The 25,733-nt window shown below is 43.4% G+C and overlaps 1 protein-coding gene across 1 annotated transcript in view; it reads right to left on the bottom strand.

Moving 5' to 3' along the window:
* Positions 1–12,700: 12,700 nt before the first annotated feature.
* The window catches only part of LOC142977675 (uncharacterized), a 166,997-nt gene continuing 153,964 nt past the window's right edge, over positions 12,701–25,733 (bottom strand). The window contains exons 27-37 of the mRNA XM_076121748.1: positions 23,822–23,955; positions 19,620–19,711; positions 17,423–17,512; positions 17,010–17,125; positions 16,703–16,842; positions 16,491–16,631; positions 16,214–16,397; positions 15,461–15,598; positions 13,577–13,700; positions 13,103–13,223; positions 12,701–12,984 (exon numbers count right to left, since the gene is read on the bottom strand). Coding sequence (XP_075977863.1) covers positions 12,765–12,984; positions 13,103–13,223; positions 13,577–13,700; positions 15,461–15,598; positions 16,214–16,397; positions 16,491–16,631; positions 16,703–16,842; positions 17,010–17,125; positions 17,423–17,512; positions 19,620–19,711; positions 23,822–23,955 — 1,500 coding nt within the window. The 3' untranslated portion in view covers positions 12,701–12,764. The remainder of the gene's footprint in view (positions 12,985–13,102; positions 13,224–13,576; positions 13,701–15,460; positions 15,599–16,213; positions 16,398–16,490; positions 16,632–16,702; positions 16,843–17,009; positions 17,126–17,422; positions 17,513–19,619; positions 19,712–23,821; positions 23,956–25,733) is intronic.

Here is a 25,733-nt window from a genome sequence, read left to right as displayed (position 1 = left end):
ACTAAGCATTCACTGAAATAATGACACAGTTTTAAACAACTGCTTAACGTCTGTTGTTAATATAAACACGTTATGTGATTATTCAGAGCAAGTGGATTGTACTTGTAATAAGTTTAAATGGCGTGTTTACACGATATCAGTCGGCCAGACGTCGAGTGGTGCAGTATCAACAATGTACCTCTGAGTCCGGTACTGTTCTGCGGTGGGATACTTGTAGCCGTACGTGCTACGGTGAGCTACGAAGTGCTACAAATCTTGTGCACTAAGAAGTTTCGTTTACCATCCGTGCATGACTTTGTTTATAGTGTCAAGTGTGTGCACAACACACAGGTACACTCTCTATCCCTAACTGTCAGCCCGGTGGGACGGATAACCTACATACACCACCGACCACGCCACAGAGGCAGTCAAGTCTACCATCAACATACACGCAGTCCAACATGATACCTACTTTACTCACATAATATTTGTAAAATGTTATTATTGTTGACGCGATAACAGCAATAGATAAACAAGTAAATACAGTTCATAAACGTGTTAGTTGAATGTGTCATTACATTTTGTTATGTAGTGTTAAGTGTCTGTAACGTTATGTAATAGTATCATCACGTCGTAATGGCTGATCCGGTTACACTTAAATACCTCTGAAGCGCCGTGGACGGAGGACAACGATGCTAGTTTAAATGTTATTTGTTTGACGCTGTTATAAATGTTTATTACTGTTTCAGACAAATTCTACTAAAGGAATTTTATGAAATTTGGCATAATACGAATTAAAAAAAACCTAGGAAATACTCGCAGTTGAATAACATACACGACAGACAGACAACAGCTCGTACGTCACACTCAGCTGTAACGTGTATCACTATCACTATCAATGATGGTAGCCAAAGTGACACTTGACAACATATTCACATACTGTTCCGCGGTTCACATAAACCCACTATCACTCATTCTATACTATTTCACACTAAATATTCAGTGCGAATGTTCGCCAACATCAAATGACATCTTTTTATTGCTCTATACAAAACTTGATAAAAAGTTGTCACAAATCATTTTGTGGGGTTTGCGGTTCGAATATATTTCTGTTTATTACCTCGACGAAACGCGTAAAAAGTGTAAGTTAATTAAGTACTGTACAGTAGCGAGCGCGGTGACAGCGACAGTATCATTGTCACACTCAATACTTACCCACATACTCGTAGGTATAAAAGCTTCTTTTTAATTGTTACACATATTCGTTACTAAATCATACTTTGTATATGTAAATACTGAAACAAATGCCTAACTCGAGTATCTATGTGTACGTTCATGTCTTACTCGCCTGCCACTACTCGATGAGCGACGGCGACGCGGCGACGACGTCATGTGTAACACAAGCTTTATATATTAGTTTAGTGTATGGACGGACAAACGTGATAAGATTTCAATTTGTGAACGCGACGGCTATAATTCTTTGTTAGTTGACGCGTAGTTCGATATGACGGAGCGGCGTGTGGCGGCGTGTGGCGGCTCGTGTCGCGTCGTCTAGCGCCATGTGCAATATTTAGTCGCGATAGTGCGAGACGCCAGAGATCGTTTCTGTGTAAACATACAACATATTTATTGGAGTAACGGAGCGAGCACAATGACGCCGGATGTTGACGCTCGCGTCGAGTGCCCACTGTGCCCACTGAGCCGCCCGTGTCCTCCGTGCCCACTGTGCCGAGGGAACGAGATCCTGCCTCAGAATAAGCAAATAAAAGTGTGTACTCAAGAACGAATGCTGACTACTACTGATATGTCTGCTACGAACAGACTATTGGTTGACACAGTGAGACCACGATTTGTTTCTTATTACTCGTACTTTCCAAGATACTTGTATAAGGAGTAATGTCGCGAATATTAGGTACTTGTTACGGAACTGATGCGACGGTGAGGTAAGGTACTACTGGTTCTTACTTTGGATAATATAACATCGGTGTGAGATCCATCATTTAAATATATTAGCGAGCGCTGATCAATGGCGATGATTAGGCGCGAGCCTCGTTTGGCTTCCATTCGTGCGAGGGGAGCTTGTGCTTCATTACCGAAACGAGATGAATAATGCGCAGCGCGAGCGAACCGGAGCTGAGCTGAGCGGTGCCACCGTTTTAAATATATACTTTAATCGGTTCATAACTTTTTTGCAAGATAATTACGTTGCACTACTTCAAAAAAATTATTGATAACGAAGTTAATACTAGATGTCGTTATGAACGCAAGAAAATAATCAGCTAAGACGTTAGCAAAATACGGGAGGCGGGCGAGTGTATGTTCGGTAAAGTGTACGTAACGAGATGGTGTGCGTAACTTACTAGTTGGACAACAAAGTCCAAGTGAACCCTTTTAAATAGGCACCAAGGTTGGCCGCCGTCACACGCCATCCTTCTACAAATGTTAACCTATTAAGTATTCACGCTATTTTAGTTCGTGGCGATGAGACCAACTTAGAATTTTTGCGAATATTGACCGGCCGACCTTGTTATTGGTACAAAGCTAAGAGATTAGAGAGAAGTAAAGGATACGTGATCGAGGTGCGGAGGTCGCGCGACGCGTCTCTCGACGGCCACTAAGCGGTGAGCGAGATCAGAGAGCAGCAGGTGTAACGATCCCTCACGGTAGCGCCGCGCTCCGGCGCCTCGAGCACAACACTCATCAAAACTATTTAGCTCTCAGACTGAGGTACATACCGAGACATGTCAGACTATGGAATAATCAACTGGTTCTTATGTCGTACACAATATGTGTCCATAGTAAGTTGTACTTCACAAATCCTTAGAGATGGGAAATTAGCGTGTTGATTGTCTTCCGCTAGAATTTTTATCAGCCACCCACAACACTCCTCATACACCTGGTGCACCTTGCAGCTAGTTTGTCTACGTGCAGTACGTACCAAACAACACACAGAGTGTGAGAGTGTACATAATGCATAATATACATAATCGGCTCGACGATATCGTCGACTGTCGATAGCTCCGCCTCCCGGCGGTGAGCCAGCAACACCGGCGCTGTGCGACGAGTACCGCACACACTTGTTGTGTTGACCACTTTATATCTGTTTAACAAGGATACGAAATTATTAGCGCAGCGGAATCTATACATCTGTAGCGTGAACCAACGTGTCATTTTATTAAGACGCCACGTTTCCATATTGAGTTTTGCAGACAGCGACCAATCAATGCCAAGCACGTCCAGATGCAGACACATGCTAATGTTATATAATCACTTACCTTTACCTTACGTGTTTGACTGCTCCAGGAGATGTCGCCAGTGAGGCGTGCTCTACAGCGCTGCTCGCACGCCGACTGGTAAAAGCTTTATAAATGTCTGCCGATATTCGAATTGACATGTAGCATCCGATATGCTACGTGTTCCCAGCACTCGTCGCATACTCGTAGCTACTGTAGCTACCGTAGCTAAGTACGTAGCACATATCGTTGAAGTGTGGCGTTGAATTTGCTTTGGAACAGCATTATACAGAACATACTCTATAGTATTCTAGGTAAGTATTAATGTCAAAATAGGTTTTTGTCATTTTTGTAGAAGATGTCTTGCAACGCATTAATAGGGTATTACACCCCTTTTTAAAAAGTGTATCAATTAAATTACGGCAATTATATATTACTAGAAAAATCTTCATATTTTTATTCTATCATTAAGTGCCTTAAAATTATTTTTGAATATTTAGTCTCTGCCTATATTTTTTCGTAAACGCGAGCGCTATTTTGCTCGATGTCCACGACGTCATTGCGTTAGTAAACAAACCTTACAGGCAACAAAACATGACAGCTCCAGCTTTACTATATGACATGATTGTCAGTACGGTGACATTTTTGACATAACTTTGCTTACACAACAAGGAACGGCAACTAAGGGTAACCATGATGGAGTGCCGTCATAACATGGCGGTCACCGTTTTGCTGTACATTATAGTACGGCCGCTGAGTTATTACCGATTTGACAGATTATTCTTTAAATTAATCGATATAACCTTGCACGAGCGACACATTTGCCGAATGATTTAGAATACCTCTTTAATATAAAACTTTATCTCAAAATATCAGAATTAAGTAATTTTCCAATAAACACTATTTCAAAACTTAAAATAGTTTGTAAATAGTGTGAAAACATTCATTTTTTGTTCTTTGGCGCGCTAGTACAAAGTTACATGGTGCGGATTCGTGCGTCTAGTTTTCATAGTGATGTGCTTAATAGTATTCGGTCCGAATTCATTGGAATAGGTATGATTTTTATTTCAAGGAATATTGATGGAATAAAGGAATAAGGAATATGGATATTTATTTTATTTCATCAAGGATACTCCACTTAATGAAGAACTTGTGTCTTTAACTATTATTGGTTTTGATTTTATTTAATTACACTCTATACTAGAATATTTAAAAACAAACTGTTCCAAAATGATATTAATGATACTGGTTCAGTCACTTCACTAGTATTGTCAATTTGTCATGTGTCAAATCAGTAATAATTCAGTGGCCCTACTTTAGAACAGCCAAAAATTTTTTGAAATTATGTTTTAAATGTATTTGATCACTTTATGAACTGAAACGAATACTTTCCTATTGTTTTTTGCCTAAATTATCTTATTTGTCTATTTGTTTTTCTTTTTTTTAGCATAGAGTAAAATACCCTAGGGATAACAGCTACTCGTATGTCTTGACTGGCTGACTGACTTGGTGTGTGTGTGTGTTTCTAAAGAGGAGAATGAAAGCAAGTCTTAGTGTGTCTCATAACCGCCACGTGATACAAAATATTTATAAACTTAAAAATAACTTTACCATTTATTTCGTAATAACAGCGTTTCATATAATATGACGATAACAGTAATACTTATACTCGGGCAATGGGCAATCTTCTACAGTTGGCTGAGAAATAATTATGTAAAATAATACGGGAACGTCACTTACCTGCTTTCAATATCGCCACCTAAACACCTCTCACAAATATTGTTTCGTTGTTATGAGGTGTTCTTGTATATATCTTGAGGTAGCCTTACATCCCCCCCCCGACCCGCCGCGTGGAACATCCGTGGGACGAGCAGTATTGGTCGGGCGCTATAATGTAGAACTAGATTGAAGTGACACGAATGTATTTGGTAGCTGATAGCGCAAGTTCGGACGACGTGTCGTAGCAGTACGTAGATCAACGCGCGTGCGATCTAAAAATAACAACATGCGTATGTTTTACAAATTATAACATAAATTCATTATCTACATATTGCCTACATAACAAATTGCCCCATAATGTAACATTATTTTCATGACATAGTGAGAATTCAGGTGAGAGGAAAATTCCTACGTTAAGGAAAGGCAAGGCGTTTGTGTCTATTCTTTCAAAGTTCTCGTAATTACGTTCATTACCTATATTCCATCAGTTATTTTGTAGGACGGAGTGATCGCAATTAAGGGACTTACAGGTGCTTATAAATAAACGATGACGCCGCTTCAGAGCACCTGCCCCCGGGAACTTTATAACTGTATTAGTTAATTGCTGTCTTCCAGAATTCCTTCTCGCTACTTAACTCGGGGAGCGGTCGCAACCGGGGCTCGTCACAGTTCCAGGTCGAAGTTCCAGGTGGCGGCGCACAATAGCCGCTTGATGAACGCAAACGAACTGTCATTATGTAAGATGCCATGCCTCTGCACTCGTACAGCCGTACAGCGTGTCTCCGCGACGTGTGATGTTGCCGGCGCGGCTCCACGCTGAGGTGACAGGTCGCGTGTGTGCGGTACATATCGTACATACTGAACAAACTGCACATACTATACATACATCACGTGCTCCGGTAAATTCGTTAATTAAATTTTTCCAGAAAAGTGGTCGCGAGAGACTTGACGTCATTGCGCTTTTATACTTTCAACCTCCACATGCAACTGTATACGACGAGGACTAATAGAGAGTCATATTTTGTATTTACTCGTAAATAGTGAAAAAAAGGATTAAGATGGTTTTATGAGTTTTACGTTAACATACACCATATAATAATAACTCGTAATATACCTATTAATAGCGGCACTAACATTGAGCACTCGCTTAAGACGAGATGTCACTCACCTACTTACTGGTTTACATAATTCAGGAGCGGAACTGTGTTATAGAGTAAAAAGAGTCGACGGCGGCAGGTGAAAATCAATCAGTTCAATGTTGCGCGATAATGGCGAATTGCAGACTATTGCCGGCTCAGAGGGGAGCGCGTTGCGATGAGTCGGTCGTTTACATGCAGTGGACGTCGCGCGGAGACCACGCCTCCCCGTAACACAGAGATATCGCCTCTAGCATTATTCCTTTCTAATACACATCAGATTCTACTCGAGGCGTACTTTAGTGCTCCACAATGTGGTATTAAATCTGTTTTAAAGTCAACTGTCTCATTAAAATAATATGTAACGTTAGATAAATGCACAGCGCTGTGAGAGACAACATGCTCAGGCGTTCTATTTCACTCTGCATCTTGTCTGTGACGAGGGCCGTATTGCAATTTTTAGATATTATTCTACTCAAAGTAACTGCTTTACAACCAGCGTCTAAACCCTTAGATTGAATGGTAATATATTATGTCCAAATGTATTCATTATGGTATTTTAAAATAAATACCACAATAAATAAAGATTGATGAGTGTGTATGTGACATGTGAACAATACCACATGAACTACACGAATATGTTATATGTTTATTATGTTTATAATAATGTCGTAAGACACAGCAATAAAATATCGCTACAAACAACTGGTGGGTAACATAATAACGCGTACACAACGCACAAACATTCTCAATACAAAAGATTGTAACGTCGACGCGAGTTCATCAAACAACATCGTAATTAAATAACTTCCCGAACGGATAAAACGTAGGCGATACACACCACGCACACATGCAAACGCACACTACACCCATCTCAACTCATTACATCACATTCATAATATTCAAAGAATTATGTTCAGCTTATTATAGTACAGGAAATGTTACGCATGTGCTACGAAAATGCTACGAAAATGCTACGACCCATGCTACGAGTCACTACGTGAACTACCAATGATGTGCTCGAACGTCAACCGTAGGTGTATTCTTAAAGTACGTGCAACACTGTAGTTCTAGACTCCTAGTGAACTGGACTAGCACCGTTTCGCGCGACTCGTATTATTATATGTAAAGAGAGAGGACATTTAAAAGTAACCGGTACATCGCCGACAGTGTTGTCACGGCGGCCGCATGACCGCGGGGAGTCGTAGAGGCTCCCGCACTAATTGAATTATATACTCCTCCGGTTCACACACCACTGAGCACACAACTTTATTTGTGAACAAACAGTGCGCGAAGTGGCGTCTCTGTGTGTAGAGATCGTTAGCAAATAGCACTGTGAGCAGGAGGCAGTCGCGCGGAGCGAAGCTAGAGCCACGTGAGCGAACTGAGCGATCAGGACGACTCTCTCCGGACGACGTCGCGACAACATTGTTTATGACGCGTTTTTGTGCAAGTGTGTGTCATTGAACCACACAATGAATAAAACTTAGTATTCAAAGTGGACTCATGTAATCCTCCGCGATACGACTGATTAGGAGCGAAGAGAACTCACCTGTGGGCAGGCAATCAACATCGTAGTCAACGTTTTATACGATACAATTATGGAAGGACATAAATAAACAGTAATTGGTCGTTAACTGGCTCGAGTCAGCTGTGGACAATAGCGCCGGTACTCTGCCACGGCGCAGTACAGCTCGGTGCCACTACACGGTACACGGACACTGAAGTGGTACCTTTGTGGCGAGCGCGAGGAGCAGCGCCGCGGAGCACAATTTGTGGGAGTATAACACAAAGCCATGGTGATTGGCGTACTCTCGAGAACATAACCAGCATCACCACTCGCGATGCAAACATTCATAAAATTATAGTATATCAAATATGTCATCTCACGCCCTGAATAATGATGTTCAAATGGATTTGAGAGACATAGAAATTTGGCGCCGATCTATTCCTAAATACGGCGCACAGTTCGGGTAACGTCGACAGACAAGGGCGCGTGATGACACGTGTACTTTCAGTGAGCGGATTTAAAACAAACGAACGAGGGAACGAAGGGAGAAACGTGTTTGTTCAGTGAGTGGCACATTGTCATGTATTATGGTAATCACTCGTCACTCGTGTTTGTCGCCGAGCAACATACAACGAGCTCCGCAGCTACTCCGTGTTAATAACAAGAGTATCGAAAATATTCTATGTGTTGTCTTTAATAGGTACTTTGTAAGTAAAGTATCGTGTAACTTGGCACAGCACAAATGATTGTAATGTAATAAATTCACCACAAATGAACAATATGAAGTGTAGTAAATAATGTGGCAGGTCAGTTGAGCGCTGTACTGCGCCGCGTGTGACGAGGGGCGCGCGTGCAGCGGCCGTCACGCGCCGGCGCCGCCAGTGCACGTGCTCCTCACTGTAACTCACTGTAACTCACTGTTACCCACTACCGCACTCTACCAAACTCTACCACACACTACTACACAGTGTGCCTATAGGTGCTAGCGGTCTGGCTACACAGGGCAGTGCTTCACAGAAGATGTTTGTTTGTAGTGAGTGCATTGTTCCCGCGACCTTGTTCCGCGACGAATACAGCACAAAAACAAAGTACATAAAACACCCACTAAATAATTTATCTCCCGAGTAAATCTTTTATAAGGATTGTATTGAATAAAGTTTAGGGGAACGCTGCGGCACTTACACGACAATTTACGAACGAGAAATTGTGTCGTGGAATAAGAGACAACGTGGACGTGCTTTGTATGCATGCACTGTAGCCATGTCAGTTTGACTACACAGATTGCAATGAGAGCAGCTACAAAGGACATCGTATAATATTATCACGTGCACAACAAAAATGTCAAATGTATAATTTACTTCGGTCCAATAAGCCTCTAGAGTAAATTAATTCAGTGGTGCAATCGTCCCAATACCAAAACGATCGTGGGACGAGTTGCCCACTATCGGAGTCCGAAAAGGTGGAATTTGTCCCAGGTCCGAGTTTCAAAGTGGACGATTTGCCCCCTAACCCTTCAAGTTAGTTGTTATTAAGTTCACACAAACCTGTGTGGAGTTATTTCTGCCCACGTCGCCGCATGCCACCAGTTGTAAAAGTGATGTCAATACGGAAACCACACACACTAAGGCGACACCTGCCTACTTGCGTTTTTCGATACGAGTGTGGCGACCCGTGTACGTACAATGAACAACGTACAACGTACATTACTAATATTAATACGCACGCCCGCCGTTAACACGTCGTAAACAAATAATATACGAGTATAATACATGATGTTCAGCGACTACTGCAGAGCCAGTATGACTCACGGTAAACATGCTTGTTATAAACTATGCTGACGTCGTAGACCTATCTGAAGTACCTATGAGGACACACACCACACACGCGGCGGTGGCACTGCGCCTCTACTCAGTGAATAAAACAGACGCTTAAGTTAAGACGCTTAACGTCTTAGCAGACGCACGGTGCCATTACTGCGCCGCAAAAAACCATTTCACTTGTAACACACGACGCTCACGCAATGCTACATGCACTCTACACGTATTTAATAGTAACCAACTGCTAATTGCGTAAGTTTCTAAATAAGATCAACAAGTGTCGAGTACTAAAATCGATAAGGATCCACGTTTTCCTGCGATCAAAATAAAGGGAAGTAAAGTAACGGTTGATAGCTGTACAGAAGCTCAGAAGCGCTCAATAGGTGGGCACGTCAATGGTGGTCAGTCAGAGTCAGAGTGAAGCGCGCTCTGCACCGCGCATCCCGGCTCCGGGTCGCGCCGGCAGATAGCGACATTATTATTTTATCTCTAGCCTAGTTACTTTAACGGACGGTACTGCATCTCGGAAAAACTGTTTTAAAATCCGATTTGTAGGTAAAGCCGATCGTCTCGCTTCAATATTGCTTCAAAGGAACTTCAGATAGAAAACTTCATTAGTGCAGTGAGCGAGGAGCGGATGCAGCATCATATTTCTTTAATAATGGGAACTTTTTTTGAGAAATGTGATGATATTAACCTATTTCTTACGCACTGACGGGTAAGAATCTCCTGAACGAGGGAGGGGTAAGGCCTTGAGTCCACTACGCTGACAAGTGACGCGTCCTCTCCGCTAGGTCGTTGGTTATCGTCCACTGGACTTGGATTCAAACGTTTAAAAAATCAGATTGAATAAAGACAAAAGAGATATTTTATGACAAGGTCTCGCAGTTATCAGTGACCACATTGTTGCTTACAACGTAGGGCGAGTTGGCGAGTTGGTGGAACACGTGTGTTGCGAATAACCTGCCAACATAGGCAAAGTGCCGTCTTAATGACGTGTATTATGAGAAGCAGAGGGGAGTGCGGGGCGCGCGGGGAGCGCGGGGAGCGACGACGAGGACGCTCACCTTGAACCTACACCTCTCTAAATTGATGTTGAAGTGTGCGAAGTGTGCGAAGTGTCGCGGACACGAGATAATTGACACGTCACGTAATTACCGTGTCAGCGGCAGACTGACGCACTTCACTCGGCAATAAGTTCCGTGAACATGAACACGTTGAGCGTGACGCTCGGCTGCTGGCTCTGCCTAGTTACTGTATATACTGATGTATGTAGTCACGGGTGGGGTCATGTTGCGGAGATCTTAGCATTCGATAAAGCAGGCGCAGAAGCTCACGCTTCACGGAGAAAACGCTTAGCAGCCGCATCAGTCAGCCAGCGACCAAGGCCGATATAAGTCAGTCAAAACATCGTATTGGCTAGCAAATCCATACTTAATATTATAAAGGCGTATTAATTAATTATATATGTTACTGTAAAAGCCCGAACGGAGGTAAATCCTAAGATTTTCCGGTATAACCTAAGATTTACCAACTCGCAATGGTAAAAGTCCGAACAATTCATTTATTTCGAACTTTTACCTATATTCACTTGATGATGTCGAGATGTCGCCGGAGCCTCGCTTCGCGGGGCTCCTCCTTCTGGGTGGTTAAAAAAAAATAACCACGAAGGCTAAGGTTCTAACCTAACCTTCCCATGTCGCTTTGCCCAAAACTCCTTCTTTATAACTATGTCACAGTATATAATTGTACCGTGAAATAGTTATAAACATAGTTATGAAGGAGGATTTTTTTATATATCTGTTACTGTAAAAGCCCGAACTGTGGTAAATCCTAAGATTTTCCGGTAAAACCTAAGATTTACCAACTCTCAGTGGTAAAAGTCCGAACAAGCCAGAGTTTAAAAACTATGTTACGATATATAAAAAAATCCTCCTTCATAACTATGTTTATAACTATTTCACGGTATAATATATACTGTGACATAGTTATAAAGAAGGAGTTTCGGGCACAGCGACATGGGTAGGTTAGGTTAGAAGGCTAAGGTGGGAGCGAGCGAAGCGAAGCTCCCACCTTAGCCTTCGTGGTTATTTTTTTTTAACCACCCAGAAGGAGGAGCCCCGCGAAGCGGGGCTCCGGCGACATCTCGACATCATCAAGTGAATATAGGTAAAAGTTCGAAATAAAAGAATTGTTCCGACTTTTACCATTGCGAGTTGGTAAATCTCAGGTTATACCGGAAAATCTCAGGATTTACCACCGTTCGGGCTTTTACAGTAACATATCGTTACATAGTTTTTAAACTCTGGCTTGTTCGGACTTTTACCATTGAGAGTTGGTAAATCTTAGGTCTTACCGGAAAATCTTAGGATTTAACATAGTTCGGGCTTTTACAGTAACATATATAAATATAATAAAATTCAGGTGGCGGACGAAGTCGCGAGTAAAAAGTAGTAAGCTATATATAAGCCTTTAAATTCTCATCATCGCGTTTAAGACACTCTAAGCAATTTTTACCAACGAATATATATTTGTAGCTGTTAATGCTTATACATACTGCAGATGTGGAAGAAGTTAAGTAAAAATGACGACGTAATGACTTGATGTGTAACAGCTATGAGAGGTATAAGCTCATGTTATTGCGTTGTGAGCGAGCCAGTGATGTGATCACTTGAATACATGATACCAACATAGTACGTGTATATACCTGATACATTATAGTATCAATTGACATCAACAGCAGTGTAAATGAGCGCGTATACATGATTGCCACGTATAACATCACGCGATCGTTGCAATTCAATATGCGATGTAGCGGACGGAGCGACGGACGGACCGATGATATTTAAATTGTATTAAAGTTGTATCGGAAAAGAGATGATTTTACGTCCATTTTCAATATTCGTTTTCGATGCAAAATGTACGAGGCGATATTCCTTGAGTGACGGATATTTAATAAATAAAACGACGTTACGATATATAATGATACATAATGGAGTAGACCATGTCAGCAGTCCAGTCACAACTTGTACACCAATTGATCGATGTAAAACGCGACACTGAACGACACATGCCTGAAATGAGATGAGCTTATACCAACACCAATGTTGATAATGCTAGCAACTAGCAACCAGTGCCAACCGAGTACTCAACCTGAACATTTTTGTTTATTGAAAACTGATATTATAAATTTTATTAAATTTAGATCTTCGAGAATCGTATCGTATCGTATAAATTGTGTTATATATTATATAATCGATTCGTATCAATAAAAGGGAACAAAATTGAAACGGAAAGAAAACGCGGTTTAATATGTTCGTTTTTAATCTATAGGAAATATTAGTACATTCGGCAGGTGTATGAGAGGGTGCTAGGGGCGGTAGGCGGCGGCGCGCGGCGGCAGCAGGTGGTGGTCGTCGGTGTGGTCGTGCGCGGCGGCGCGGCACTTGTGGTCGCGCGAGGGAGCGGCGCGCGCGGCCACGGCGGCGCGGCACCAGCCCGCGCGCACGCCGCCCGCCAGCCGCGGCTCCGCGCCCGCGCCGCTGCACACGCTGATGTTCACGCAGCCCTCGGCCGGCCCGCGCCGCCACCTGTGCCGTGCAATGCCACTAACACCAGCTACTCTGTACGTGTGCTACGGCGTAGCGGTGACGCTAATCCCCGAGCTACGTGGCGACGACAAAGAATCGTAATAATTGTGATACGTACACGGCGGTGTACTGCAGGTAGAGGCGCGCGCTGGCGCCGGCCGCCACCTCGAGGAAGGGCGGCCACAGCTCGAACTCGGCGCAGCCCACCCACTGCGCCGCGAGCTGCAACGTCGCAGTGCCTGCCGACACATGCGCCACTATGTTGTTATCTTAATACTTAATATCGAGGTGTTCGAATGTCCGGCTCTACTAATTATTTAATGAATAATATAATGAGATACATTAAACGTGCAACGCGAAAGTTTAAAAGTGATGACAGTTTAAAAGTCTACTAATTATTTCATAGGAGACAACTTGACTCAGAAACCAAACACGCATTAAAAAAAAAAAGAAATAATGCAATAATAATTGTAAATTCTCTTAAAGACTAATCATATGGGACGGTAGTTAAGAGAAGAAAGCCAACTAATATCGGAAGAGCACGTATTAATATGCAATGCAGAAGCGTGGAGGTAGTAGTAGAAGTAAATACGGCTGGTGTGCGAGACAGAGATGTATGTCTTGCGCGAGTCTCCGTCGGTGACGAAGCCGAAGTCCACGAGCGCGGGCTCCGCGCGGATCACCGGGTACTCGATGTCCAGCGTCAGCGGCAACGTCTGCACAGTAACCACGTAATAATATGTATCTGCCAGTCACTGTCCGCGTTACATCCACTAATCTCACTGATAATACAACAAAATCTAATTAAATGACAAATGCTAAAGTTTGTATGAATTTATAGAGTAAGATCCCAGAGCTGAAAATAAAATCAAAATCAAAATCAAATCATTTATTCATTTAGGTCAAGTGCTGACACTTATGATAGTCAATGATACAGAGAGTGAATTTACCGCCAGTTCGGAAGGTAGGGCCAATGAGAAGAGCTGGCAAGAAACTCCTGGCCAATCTTTTTAATCGCCAAATGATTTTAACAATATTTATGGTGGTATAAAACATTGATGATGTAAGTAGCTGCTACCTACCAACACTACCGAACACACTTTGGTCATAACATAAATTAAATTAAATCAATATATTAAGGTGCTAAAAAACAAGATATAAATAGTATTGGAAGCATGATGGGAGCATCTACCCACATAGTAATATAAGTAATGAAATCATAAGAGGCATTTCAAGAGCATACTGTGGAAAAGGAAGTACAGTTATTGAAACGTAGTTACTTTAAAATTATGGCAGTCACCACACCCAGGACGACCAGTCACCCTAAGCAGCACCCGTTCACGAGTATGACGCGTGGACCAGCCATCACCCTCTTCGCACATATTAGAGGGAAGGGGGTGACCCGGCACACGACGCCGCCGCAAGCAATGACATTTTAGTGAGCATGACGAACCTTGGCATGGGAGCCCACCATTTCAATGAAGGTAGGTATATATAAATATATAGATATTTAATCTTGATTTGTGTAGAACGTGTAACTAACTAATCCCATGTTTTCTTATCCATTAAGTAATCGTCAACCTTATAATAACCCCTTTTAATAAGATGATCTTTAACAACTACTTTAAATTTTAGTTGGGGAAGATCCATAACACTGCCAGGGAGTTTGTTATACAACCGAACACCAAGACCTGCAAATGAGTTGTGTACTTTTTGCAATCTATTGCAGGGACCTACTAATTTGTGCTTATTTCTGGTATTAATGTTATGAATGTCACTATTCTTAGCAAACGAATTGATGTTTCGTTTGATGAACATCAAATTCGCAAAAATATACTGTGATGCCACCGTCAGTATAACTATTTTCCTAGGGTCTTAAAATTGTACCTAAAATAACATATAAAATTAACGCTTGTAACTTTAACGTAGTTTACCTAATTTTTTGAAACATTTAAGACGTCTGGCAGAAGTAATGGCCCCGGGAAAGTGTCTGGCAATAGTCAATTTTAATTCTACATAATATCATTAAAAACATATCTGAAAACCAACTTTGCTATTATAACGTAGGTTGGGTCGTTTTTTACGCACCTTCACTCCGCGCTACCTCAGAAACGGCCCCGCTTTCAAGGTAGTGGATGTGCATACCTCTTAACAGACCCTTTATACTAACAATCCTCAAAATTTCAGCTTTGCTAAAATGACGTAGGTCTAGCAGCTCTGGGATCTTGGTCCATTATAAATGGAATGTACGATTTATCACAATTTATTTTAATGAATTTCGATAACATTTGCACTGACATGTTTGAAACCCGGATTAAAAAATAACTAGGATACTTTTGTCTGGAACATCTTCATCGAGCTAGAGTGTAATTGTTCTTAATCAAAGGAGAGTCAAATCGAGAGAGTAAAGCTCAATATTGTCACATAGATAGGTATTACTGTGTTGAGGGTGTTAGTGTGGCACAGAGGTGGATACCGTGAGTAGCAGTTGTTGGTGGTAGAAGGAGAGCGCGGTGGTGGCGCGGCGGCGCGGCTCGTAGGGCGGCGGCGAGCACGCGGCGCCCGCGCCCGCCGGCCACGCCTCCAGCGTCGACACGCACACCTCCACGCACATCTACACACGCGCGCACACACGCACACTTACGTAAATATAACTATTTCTATCTAGCCAACAAGCCCTACTTCTCACATATTTCGGACGTTTTTGTCTGTTAGACTTAAATCTTTAGAGTAAATCTTCTGTTATACTCGTATAATATAACAAAATCTAATTTGTTCCCTATTCGAGTTATAAGCGAGAACTTCCCAAAAACAAGTCCAACATTTTTTTTTAATAATCTTATTCATCGCATAATTATTAGGAACAAATGTTTATAAATAAGTGAAGGAACGCATTATATGAAAAGTGTGGAACATTCAGCATCACTAGAGTGAAAGGCGAGCTCGTCTGTATAACTACGAACGTGGCGGTAATCTCATTTGTGTAAATTGTTAGTGGCTTTATAGAGGCCTCAGTAATTGTACTTTAATATTAATGGAGCCGAAATTCAAATTGTATTAAGGCGGTTCTTAGGTTCTAAATAAGAAACTCGTAGCTCCTCGATTCACTCAACAACGTCCGTAATACAAGCGTGTCGCATTACTCGCGTGATTCTATCGGATCATCCTATATCAGTATAGCCATAAATATATTTCCCCGGTGCGGTCAGAGTGCGGGCGGGGTGCGTACCTCGGTGGAGCTCCGCGGCGGCAGGTCGAGGTCGAGCTGCAGGTCACGGCGCGCGCGCGGCACGCAGCTGCAGCCGGGAGCGCACGCCGCCGCCTCCTGCAGCACGCACCACGGCGCCAGCGTGAGCGCGCACACCGCCGCGCGCCCGTTGCCCACGTTCTGCACGCGGAAGCGCTTGCGCACGCTGCACCACGACACTACCGTCAGTACCGTCAGTACCGTCAGTGCGGCCCGCTCGCACGGTGCGAGTTCGCGTAGAGAGAGCTGGAGCGCTTACCGCAAATAGTCACCGCAAGGCAAGTCGAGCGCGCAGATGTGGACGCGCACCTCGTCGGTGGAGAGCTTGAGCAGCGGCTCGCGCGCCGCGTGCCGCACGCGCACCGGCTGCGGGGCCGGCTCGTCGCGGTACCACATGTCGCTGCAAACGTACGGCTTAACGACGAACGATTCGCGGCCACAGCGGCCGAGCTGCGAGTGACGTGCGCTCACCCGGCTCGGTCGCGCTCCGCCGGCAGCAGGCGCAGCAGCAGCGCGGCGTCGGGCGCGCGCTCCGCGTGCGGCGGCGCCTCCAGCGACACGCTCCACTGCGCGCACTCGCCCGCCGCCACCGAGCACACCTCCGGACTCACCTGATACCACACAACGACAAAAATGTAACACTAAGTTACGTTACGCGTTACATTGTGATTTCTCAACGCTGAGAGTCGTATGTAAGACGATAATCACATGTAAGTGTGTGTTCTCGCTTCCGAGAATGTAAGTGATTAGCAGTAAATACGAGGTGTAGTATGTGTACCTTGTAGTAGGTGTCGTCCTGCGGGCCGAGGTCGGGCGCGAGGTACAGGTCGACGCCGGTGTCCATGTCGTCGCGCGCCGCCGACGACTCCGACGACTCGGCGAGCTGCTCCTCGCCTGTACACGACAAACGCGCCTACTGGACACACAACTATTGTTTTGATAAACGCTGTATTATTGCGTGTGACAGTTGCAAGTAATCAACCTAATCAAAACATAATGAGCTTCGCTTTAACATCTCGGTCATTTTTATTGACACTTCATAAGGATACGAGACAATGACACATCAGGACATTTCAGGTTGTGACTGAAAATACCACGGAATTAGTGACCTCAATACAGGTGACTGATTCCATGGTTTCAATAACATTTCGTGGGAGTCATAATAGAAAAGTGAACAATGAAGTGGTATACTGTCGAAGGCGGTGAGGCAGGGGCAGGCGCGCGGCGGCACGTCGAACAGGCGCAGGTACACTCGGAACGGCAGCGCGTCTTGAGCTCGCTCTGTAACAAGCTGTAACGAGTGAGCGGCCAGCTTGTGCTCCTAGCGCTATCGACGCGTCCCATCTATACGACCCGGTTATTTCCCGCTGGAAATTGAAGTTTGCGTTGATTAAGATATCGAATTCGTAGCGATAAAAGAGTCCATTCCGGTAAAAATTGTCTACGCTCGACAGTGTCGACCAACTTATCAATGGAGAAAAATTGCAAATTAGTTTGCGATTGTGGCGGTAGCTCGCAATGTGCTGTATAATGAGATTGCAAGCGATGTAATGAAGACGGGGTTGTAAGCTCAATCGTGTTCCATTTGCATGACAAAGACGGGTAAACACGAGTTAACCCAGCGTCGAGCGGAGTCGAGCGGAGTCGAGCGGAGCGGGCGAGTGATTCACAGTGCGACCATAACAACGCAACGAGACGCTTGCGGTGATTTTTCTTATTCACAGAATCACTTGACTGCCTCTGTGGCACTGTCGTTAGTGAATTTGACCGTTGACCATGAAGTCTTGCGTTCGATTCCCGGGTGAACAAAGTGCCATTGATATTTTCTATTTTACGAGTACATAAGTATATTTCTCAATAGCAGCTCGGCGGCGTTTGGAAACGTTCCCGGTGTATGGCAACAGGCTCGCCTCATATTACATGGGAGTTAGATTGTTACTGGCGATATGTGGTGTATTTCATATGCCTACACCTTCGGGTATAAAAAGCGTGATATTATGTACTTATGTAAGATATTATTACTAACATCAAAGAATGTGACTTTGTATTACACATGTGCGATCAAAGTGACGTCACAAATTTGTGCTCTTCACACTTTATCGTAAAGTCACACGGAACGGAATCTCACTGCGATCATGTTATATTCATTACGAAATTAACACAGGTTTTTTTTTGCGGGAGACACCAGTAGCACGTGTTTCCTCTGCAGCGAGTGTCAATCACAATTATAATCGCATATTGGCGATTCCAGGCATAGCACCGGATTTCAGACATAGTACCGGATTCCAGACATAGTACCGGATTCCAGACATAGTACCGGATTCCAGACATAGTACCGGATTCCAGACATAGTACCGGATTCCAGACATAGTACCGGATTCCAGACATGGTACCGGATTCCAGACATAGTGCCGGATTCCAAACATAGTACCGGATTCCAGGCATAGTACCAAAGTGAGAATGTCAATATATATAAGTACTCGGTATCTTCTAGTGTACATCTTCCTGCAGGCGGCAGTTCGCACTGCTCATATTTGATTGTTATTAATTTGGAAATATTGACATTTAAAAAGAGCAAGCCGTGAGTTTCTTGCCGTTTTTTCTCACGAGCTTTTCCAAAACGGTGGTAGATAAAAAATATTTTGACGATTTCAAATACTAGTTAAAGTTTATGAAATAAAGAATATTTGACTTTGACTTAGACTTTGACTTTGAGACTCATTATGTTCGTGGTGTCCCGCTGTGATAGCTCGCTGTATTATACGAGTAGAACATGGCCTGTGTAATCATAGTCATTTAATGTTCTTAGATGCGACTTCCACGGTAACAAATCGGTAGTAAATATAGTCGAAACGCTCCAAAACCGAAATAATCGATCAAACACAAGTTTTGTGATCGTTCGTCACACGAAGAAGTTTAGATCGTTAATTTTAATTTTCTTTACTGCTGCCCTCTAGTGGTTTACGTAATAAATCACTTCACAAATTATCTCGAGACAAAATGTGACGGAGAACTGGAAATGTATTTTATGATAACGTTTCATACATTTGTGTCTCCGCGTAGCTTCATCAAACATTTGATATTATTTCCCCTCGTCGTTGGCTCGTCTTCACTCATCTCGCTCGTTATAATATGGGATTTATTTCATTCAAAGGAGTGTAATTTCCTTTTCGACCCAATTCACAGATATTTTAATTAAGAGTCCCTCGAGCTCGTCGCGGCCGACGATATTTTATGTGATCAATCAGGAGATTGTCTAAGGCAAAAATTAAACATAGTTATCTAAATCTGATACATACAGTCTAAATCGATCTGGAACAAGATATTGAACACGCATCATTATTATATTACACAAAGAGTGTGTGTGTGTGTATGTGTGGATAGTAACCGTGGGTGAGCGTGAGATAGGCGTGCACGGCGAGCTCGCAGCGCGACGTGTTGCAGACGCGCAGCGTGCGCCTCGCGTCCGACGACGTCAGCCTGCACACAAGCCGCAGACACACCTCATTACACTTACAACATAAAACTATATATTATTATCATTATAGTATAATGCTTTTGTTCCCGTACTTCGCTCTAATCAAATGAGTTCACTCCGTAGTGTGATAATTATGCTACGAAACCGCGGAAAGCTGCTGTCGAGGTACAAAGAAATACGCTTCACAAATATAATGTTTGCAGCGGAATATTAATAATAAAAATGCCGCGCCGCTCCGTTATAATAAATTGACTAAGGAATGTGTAGATATTAAAAGTGAATAGCATTATTGAAAGCATCGGACCAACTTTAACTGCACGTTTGGCGCAGTGGTTTAAGCGGTCACCTCGCCGCAACAACCGTAGCGCCGCGTGTGGTGGGTTCGAATCCCACCCGGGACAAATGTGTGTGATGAACACGAGTATTTGTTCTGAGCCTGGATGTTTATGTATCTATATAAGTATGTATTTCAAGTATACAGGGTGTCCCAAAACTCAACGATAATTCGAGACAAGATGAAAGGCCAAGTCATACCGGTTCTAGAAAAAAAAAAAAAAATTCCATATCACTTAGTTCAGCAATAGTAGACATTTTTCAAAATAGTTAAAATTCCATACCCTTGGTCGCATTTTCAAGTCCTGTGATCACCAATGTCACAATTTCGCTGTGTTTTTTTGAATTTCGTTAATTTTGAATTAAACGTGGCTTGTTGAAAGTGTTGTTGAGTCGAATGGTACGAATATTGTGGCGTAAAACCGCAGTCGTCGGCAGAGCGTGTAACGTGTAACCTTGCTTCCTAGATAGTGAATTTGTTCAGTCAAGCGGAAGTTCTGCGAAACACAGTTTTGTTACCCTGTGTATGTGTGAGTGAGGCAGCCACGATCCATTTGCGTCAGAACGGCTCCACTATTTCTCTTTTTCATCAAACCATGAAATAATTACAATTGCGTTTTCTGAAAAACGTGAACATAAATGTAACTTTTTAATAGACTAAGCAGATTATTCTTGAATAATTATTGGTCGCGTTTAGATAGTTGTGTAAACAGTTACAATCATTACATTCAATAGATCTGACATAAAGATAGCTCGCAGTCGGCGGACGCTCGGCGCCACGTTGAACTGCTAACAGAGACGGTTGAGTTCAAACAGATCTCAGAATTAAATTACAAAAGTTCTTACAAAAAGTTGGCGGTTTTGTTGTACTTGTCTTGTTGATTTCCGTCCCTCAGCGAGTGATGAAGAGTATTAATTCAAAAAGTTTCCGATTTTTTGTTTTGCAAACATACAGACGTGAAATTCTTAAAGTTAGGAGTAATTATTAAGATTGCCAGCGATCGGAGTTCTGAGCTTACAAACACACACTACAATGGTGAGTATGTAGATTGTAGGTCTGTGGGTGCGAGGCGAGGGCGGGGCGGCGCGCGGGGCGCGGGGAACACGCAGGGGAGGAAGAACAGAGTCGATAATGAATGATATATTTACATCAGCAGAAATCGACGCCGCTAATGACATCAATTAAATCATGTATAACAAGGCTTTGTGAACCGCCGCCACGACTCGTCTGCTCATAATATATCACACACTCGGCACTCAGCGCGCACACACACACGCACACACACGCACAATATTTTATATAGTTTGTCAAGAAGCATATTTATTCAAGTATGAGTATAAATTGATGAGGAGAACTGATTAGAATTTCGGATGCACCTTGACCTGCATGTCAAATAACTTTTAAACTTTCTCAATTAATGCCCGAAACTCCATCACCTTCTGTAACTTTCCCTCTTTACGAAATACAGGAATAGTATAGCGGATGTTTGTAGCGTTGTGTTGCTGTTGTTACAAGTGCAAACAGTGGAGGGTTGAGAAAAGGGGGGGGGGGGGGAATGTCGAGGAGCGTCGGCGTCGGTTACAGATGAGCGCGCGGCCGCCAGATTCCTCGCGCGCCGGCGACGTGCCAGCTGCAGCCGCATACCGGGCCGCGCCGCACAATGCTGGGACGTGCCGCGTGTCGTGCCGCACCGCGCCCGCGACCGCAACTTCTTTCTCTCATCAAATGAAAGATATTATACTTAATTGCCTTTATATATATTGTCCATAGTTATGCGCTTTTATGATAAGCAATGCTAGATATCATTGTTCTTGTTTCCTCCTGATACGAGGTATTCAAAGACATAATGATAGTCTCGGCGTCGACTCGTCGTGTAGTTTGTGTGACGTGCCGTGTCGCGTATTCGTACAGCGAGCCCTTCCGCGATCGATGCTACCGACGATGTTGTTTGATATCGGCCAATTTCTCCCTTATGCTGTTCCATATTATATACAAACATCAAAAACGCGGGGCTCGGTGACTGTTTGCACGTTATTATATTTTGTGTGAACATATATTATTCTCGTCAAGAAAGCTTTCTGTCAGTCTCTTTGATCTCACGAGTTACGCTCGTAGCGTAGCGGGCAGGTACGAGCACTTATATAGACGGGCGGGCGGTGAGTATAGTAGTAGTAGCTACGAGTCGCATCGCAGTCACCGTTTAGGATATTACACGTGCAGCTGCAGCAGGGAGCTCGTCGTGTGTCATCACACTCATCACGTATCGACCACTAACTACTGCCCGGCGGCGGCGGCGGCAGTCAGCGGCGCACGATTATGTTATTAGTAGTCTCACTAACTCACTAAAACGTAGTCGCGCATCACTCACAGTTGTGTGATTTTGATATCTGCACGAAATATCTGTATTACTCCACGTTTTACGTTCTCTTGAGAAATCTTCGAAGATCTCGTCCTAAATTTCGTTTTTATGATTCGAAGGCGACGAAGTTATGAGGAGAGCTAAAGGCAGCGTGCCTATTTCACGGCTCAATGTCAAGTGTACTTTATGAATTAAATCCCTTCGCGTCATTTTATTTATTTTGACCGTACAGATAAAACGTTAACCGTCCACACATGACTCGTGACAGCTCCCCGTTCTATTTGCTGTTGTATTATATGCGTTAGTTCCGATAACTTCACATCATATATCATTTGTTGAACATAAGACCGTAAATAAATATTTATCGAAATAAATATTGTATTGTACATAAATAAGTATCGTAACGCGAGCATGTCGAGGACACAATCGAGTGGACGCTGTTGTGTTGTTGTAAGACGAGACTGAGTGGCGAGTGGCGCGGCCGTGTGTATGATCGCGGCACGCCGACTGCGCTGCGCTGTGTAATAGTAATGTCGAGGCGTGGTGATGGCGTGGCGTGGTGATGTCGAGGCGTAGAGCAAGCTGATATTAGCTAATGGTCGCACAATTAATGATAAGTAATGAAAAGAACATGACGCAGCTCCTACGCGGCACAGCCTCCCCGCGCCGCCGCGCCGCCGCGATTATCGCAACATGAACGCACGCTGCCTGCTCAAGTGCTGACTCGGACCTGCTCTCACACGCGTCGTTATTGATGTTCAGGAAATTTACGTTAACAGTTTATTTTCTATCAACTGTGTGTCACAACTTGTAGAGAACGTATAAATATACTGTTCTTACTTTAAATACTTTTAACCTCTTTAAGATCAACAGATTCACCTTGAGCTACTATTGTATAACAAATGTAATGGTGTGTCTGAGGAGAAAACCACAACGTGGGGTCGTGAGTGCGTATTTGGCCCTTTGTTAATCACGCTATCTGTGTTTATTAAAATGGTCACTTTAAAAGCACGTGATTAAGCGTGAATGGTAAATCAACCTGGAGTACGTTAGGTACAATCAATTACAACACATGGTGTCAACATAATCACGGTCCCGGGTACAAATAAGTTATTTTCGATAAACTAAATGACGTGACATGACATAGTTGATAGTTGCTTTTTGTTTGAGTTAATTAATATCAATATCGCAGAGCTTTGCTTTTGATAGTTATCGATATTTATGTTTGCAGTTGGATCGTTTCGGTTTAAGCGAAGGTAGCTGCGTGACTACTGCTGACTGCTACAGACTATTAAACAACAGTTATAACGTTTCGTTATAACTGTTGTTTAATAACGTGATGTGAATAATAATATAAGATGAGCAATGAACTGCGTGTGATCTGTGTGTCGGGCGCAGTGTGCGTGTGTGTGTGCTCACCACACGGTGGGCGGCGCGAGGGGCGCGAGGAGCGCGGGCGGCGCGGCGGCGGCTTGTGGCAGCAGCTTGACGTGCAGCGGCGCGCCGACGGCCTGCACCCACACCTGCAGCACGATGGGCTCCACGTCCTCCACCTGCGCACACAATACACCACACCTGTGATGTCACTCACTTGTTCACTCCCTTGTTATAACATTCGATATAGTCCATCGAAAGGTTATATTTTTTAGGCCTTAGCTTGAGTTCTTTAGAGGACGCCATCTTATTCTTTAAAATGTAGGAGGGTCAGCAGACGCTTAAGTTTAAGGGCTAGCCACCCTTGCCTTGTCCCGATCTATTTTTCCAAGATGTAAGCCAGTATCCAAAAGTAAGCAGTCTATTCATAACTAACTACTAGTAACTTTGTTATATTTATGTGTATCTCTATCTATCTCCGTTGCGTCCTCTCATAAACGCAACTGTAAATGTAACTTAAAACTTTGCATTGTAATATAAGGCCTACCATAGAAAACTGGAGTAAGACGTTCTGTATTCCTACTAACATTAGGTATATTGACACACATGTCTCATAACATTATTATAATTATTTAGTTAAAATTTATGAATATTTTACTACAATATTTTCATAAACTATGCATTAGTTAATAAACAATATTATGTGTTGATGAATTGAATGCACTATTCATGTGTCAGTTCCGCAAATATGGAGGTGCGGCCGAGCTCGCCCTTAATGGTTGTAATGTTAGCAATAATGTATTTTAATTATAACGCAGAGAGGTTTTGTTCCGCCGTTAACACATGACATACGAGTAGGTACATAGTACTTGTGCGCATCGTTCGTGTTAATACCGTGTGTTGCTAAACGCATGTGGCTTCATCTGGGTGTAATATAGTCAATATCGCGTATCGAGTGGGTGCTATTCGTCACTGTCATCGGCGAGTTCAGCGACGACCACGAGGGCTTTATTTTTCTTGGTGATAATAGTGCGACGACGCGGAATGTTGGCGAAGTGTCTGCGTGACTGTGTCGTGCGGAGTGTGCGGAGTGTGCGGAGCGCCTTCATATGTGTGACGTGTGTCGTGAGATGCCGGGCGACTGCGGGCGACTGCGGGCGACTGGGGCGCGGCTAACGACATGTATCAATCAGTGGCAAGAAGGCGCGTCTCTCGCTCGACGAGGGTTTGGACAGATCTCCATTTATTGCACTAATATAAGTGTAGCGACCCTCGTGATTAGCTACGAGTTTGTGCTACTATTTTTTTGCTTCTGCTCCGCCGTCTTCATTGTTGCTAGTATGGCGTCTTTATCTCTTTTTATTAAATAGATAAGTTTCACTCAATAACTCTTTTGCAACGTAGTGGTTTAAAGTTAATATACCTACAATATTAATATAGTTGGTGTCGTGTCGTTTGTGTGTCGTCCAGTCGACAGTAGGTCGAACTAAGACACAGTGTATAACGATGTGACACCGTGTGCTCTGAACACTGACAGTGTCGTGTGTGTTGCGTTAGTTGCGTACACACTTACAACAACACTTATTTATTACACTTAGGCTATAACTATCACGGTCTAATTAATATATCGTTCAGCTATTGATCTGAAAACACCATATTTTATTCTATACAGGCATCTGAAACAAGCTACGAGTCCCAAGTGTAAGATTGTTCTCATCCAAACTCAACGTAGCGTTATTAAAATGATTAAAGGCGGCTGTGAACAAACGACTTGTCAGTTCAGGGTTCAGTGGTGTCGGCGCGTCTATTGTGTGATGTGTCGCTCTGCACGTGTGATCCGAGCGGGAAACAACTATGGGACGCTGTTACTGCGAGTGTCGCCGCGCCGTCTACGTCTGCGTCACACGCACGTCACGCACGTCACGCACGTCACCCACCCACTGACTGAACACCCTCA

Source organism: Anticarsia gemmatalis, chromosome 13, assembly GCF_050436995.1.
Source record: "Anticarsia gemmatalis isolate Benzon Research Colony breed Stoneville strain chromosome 13, ilAntGemm2 primary, whole genome shotgun sequence".
NCBI classification, from domain to species: domain Eukaryota; kingdom Metazoa; phylum Arthropoda; class Insecta; order Lepidoptera; family Erebidae; genus Anticarsia; species Anticarsia gemmatalis.
The sequence above is the reverse complement of the archived record's forward strand: the minus strand, read 5'-3'. Positions and strand labels throughout refer to the sequence as shown.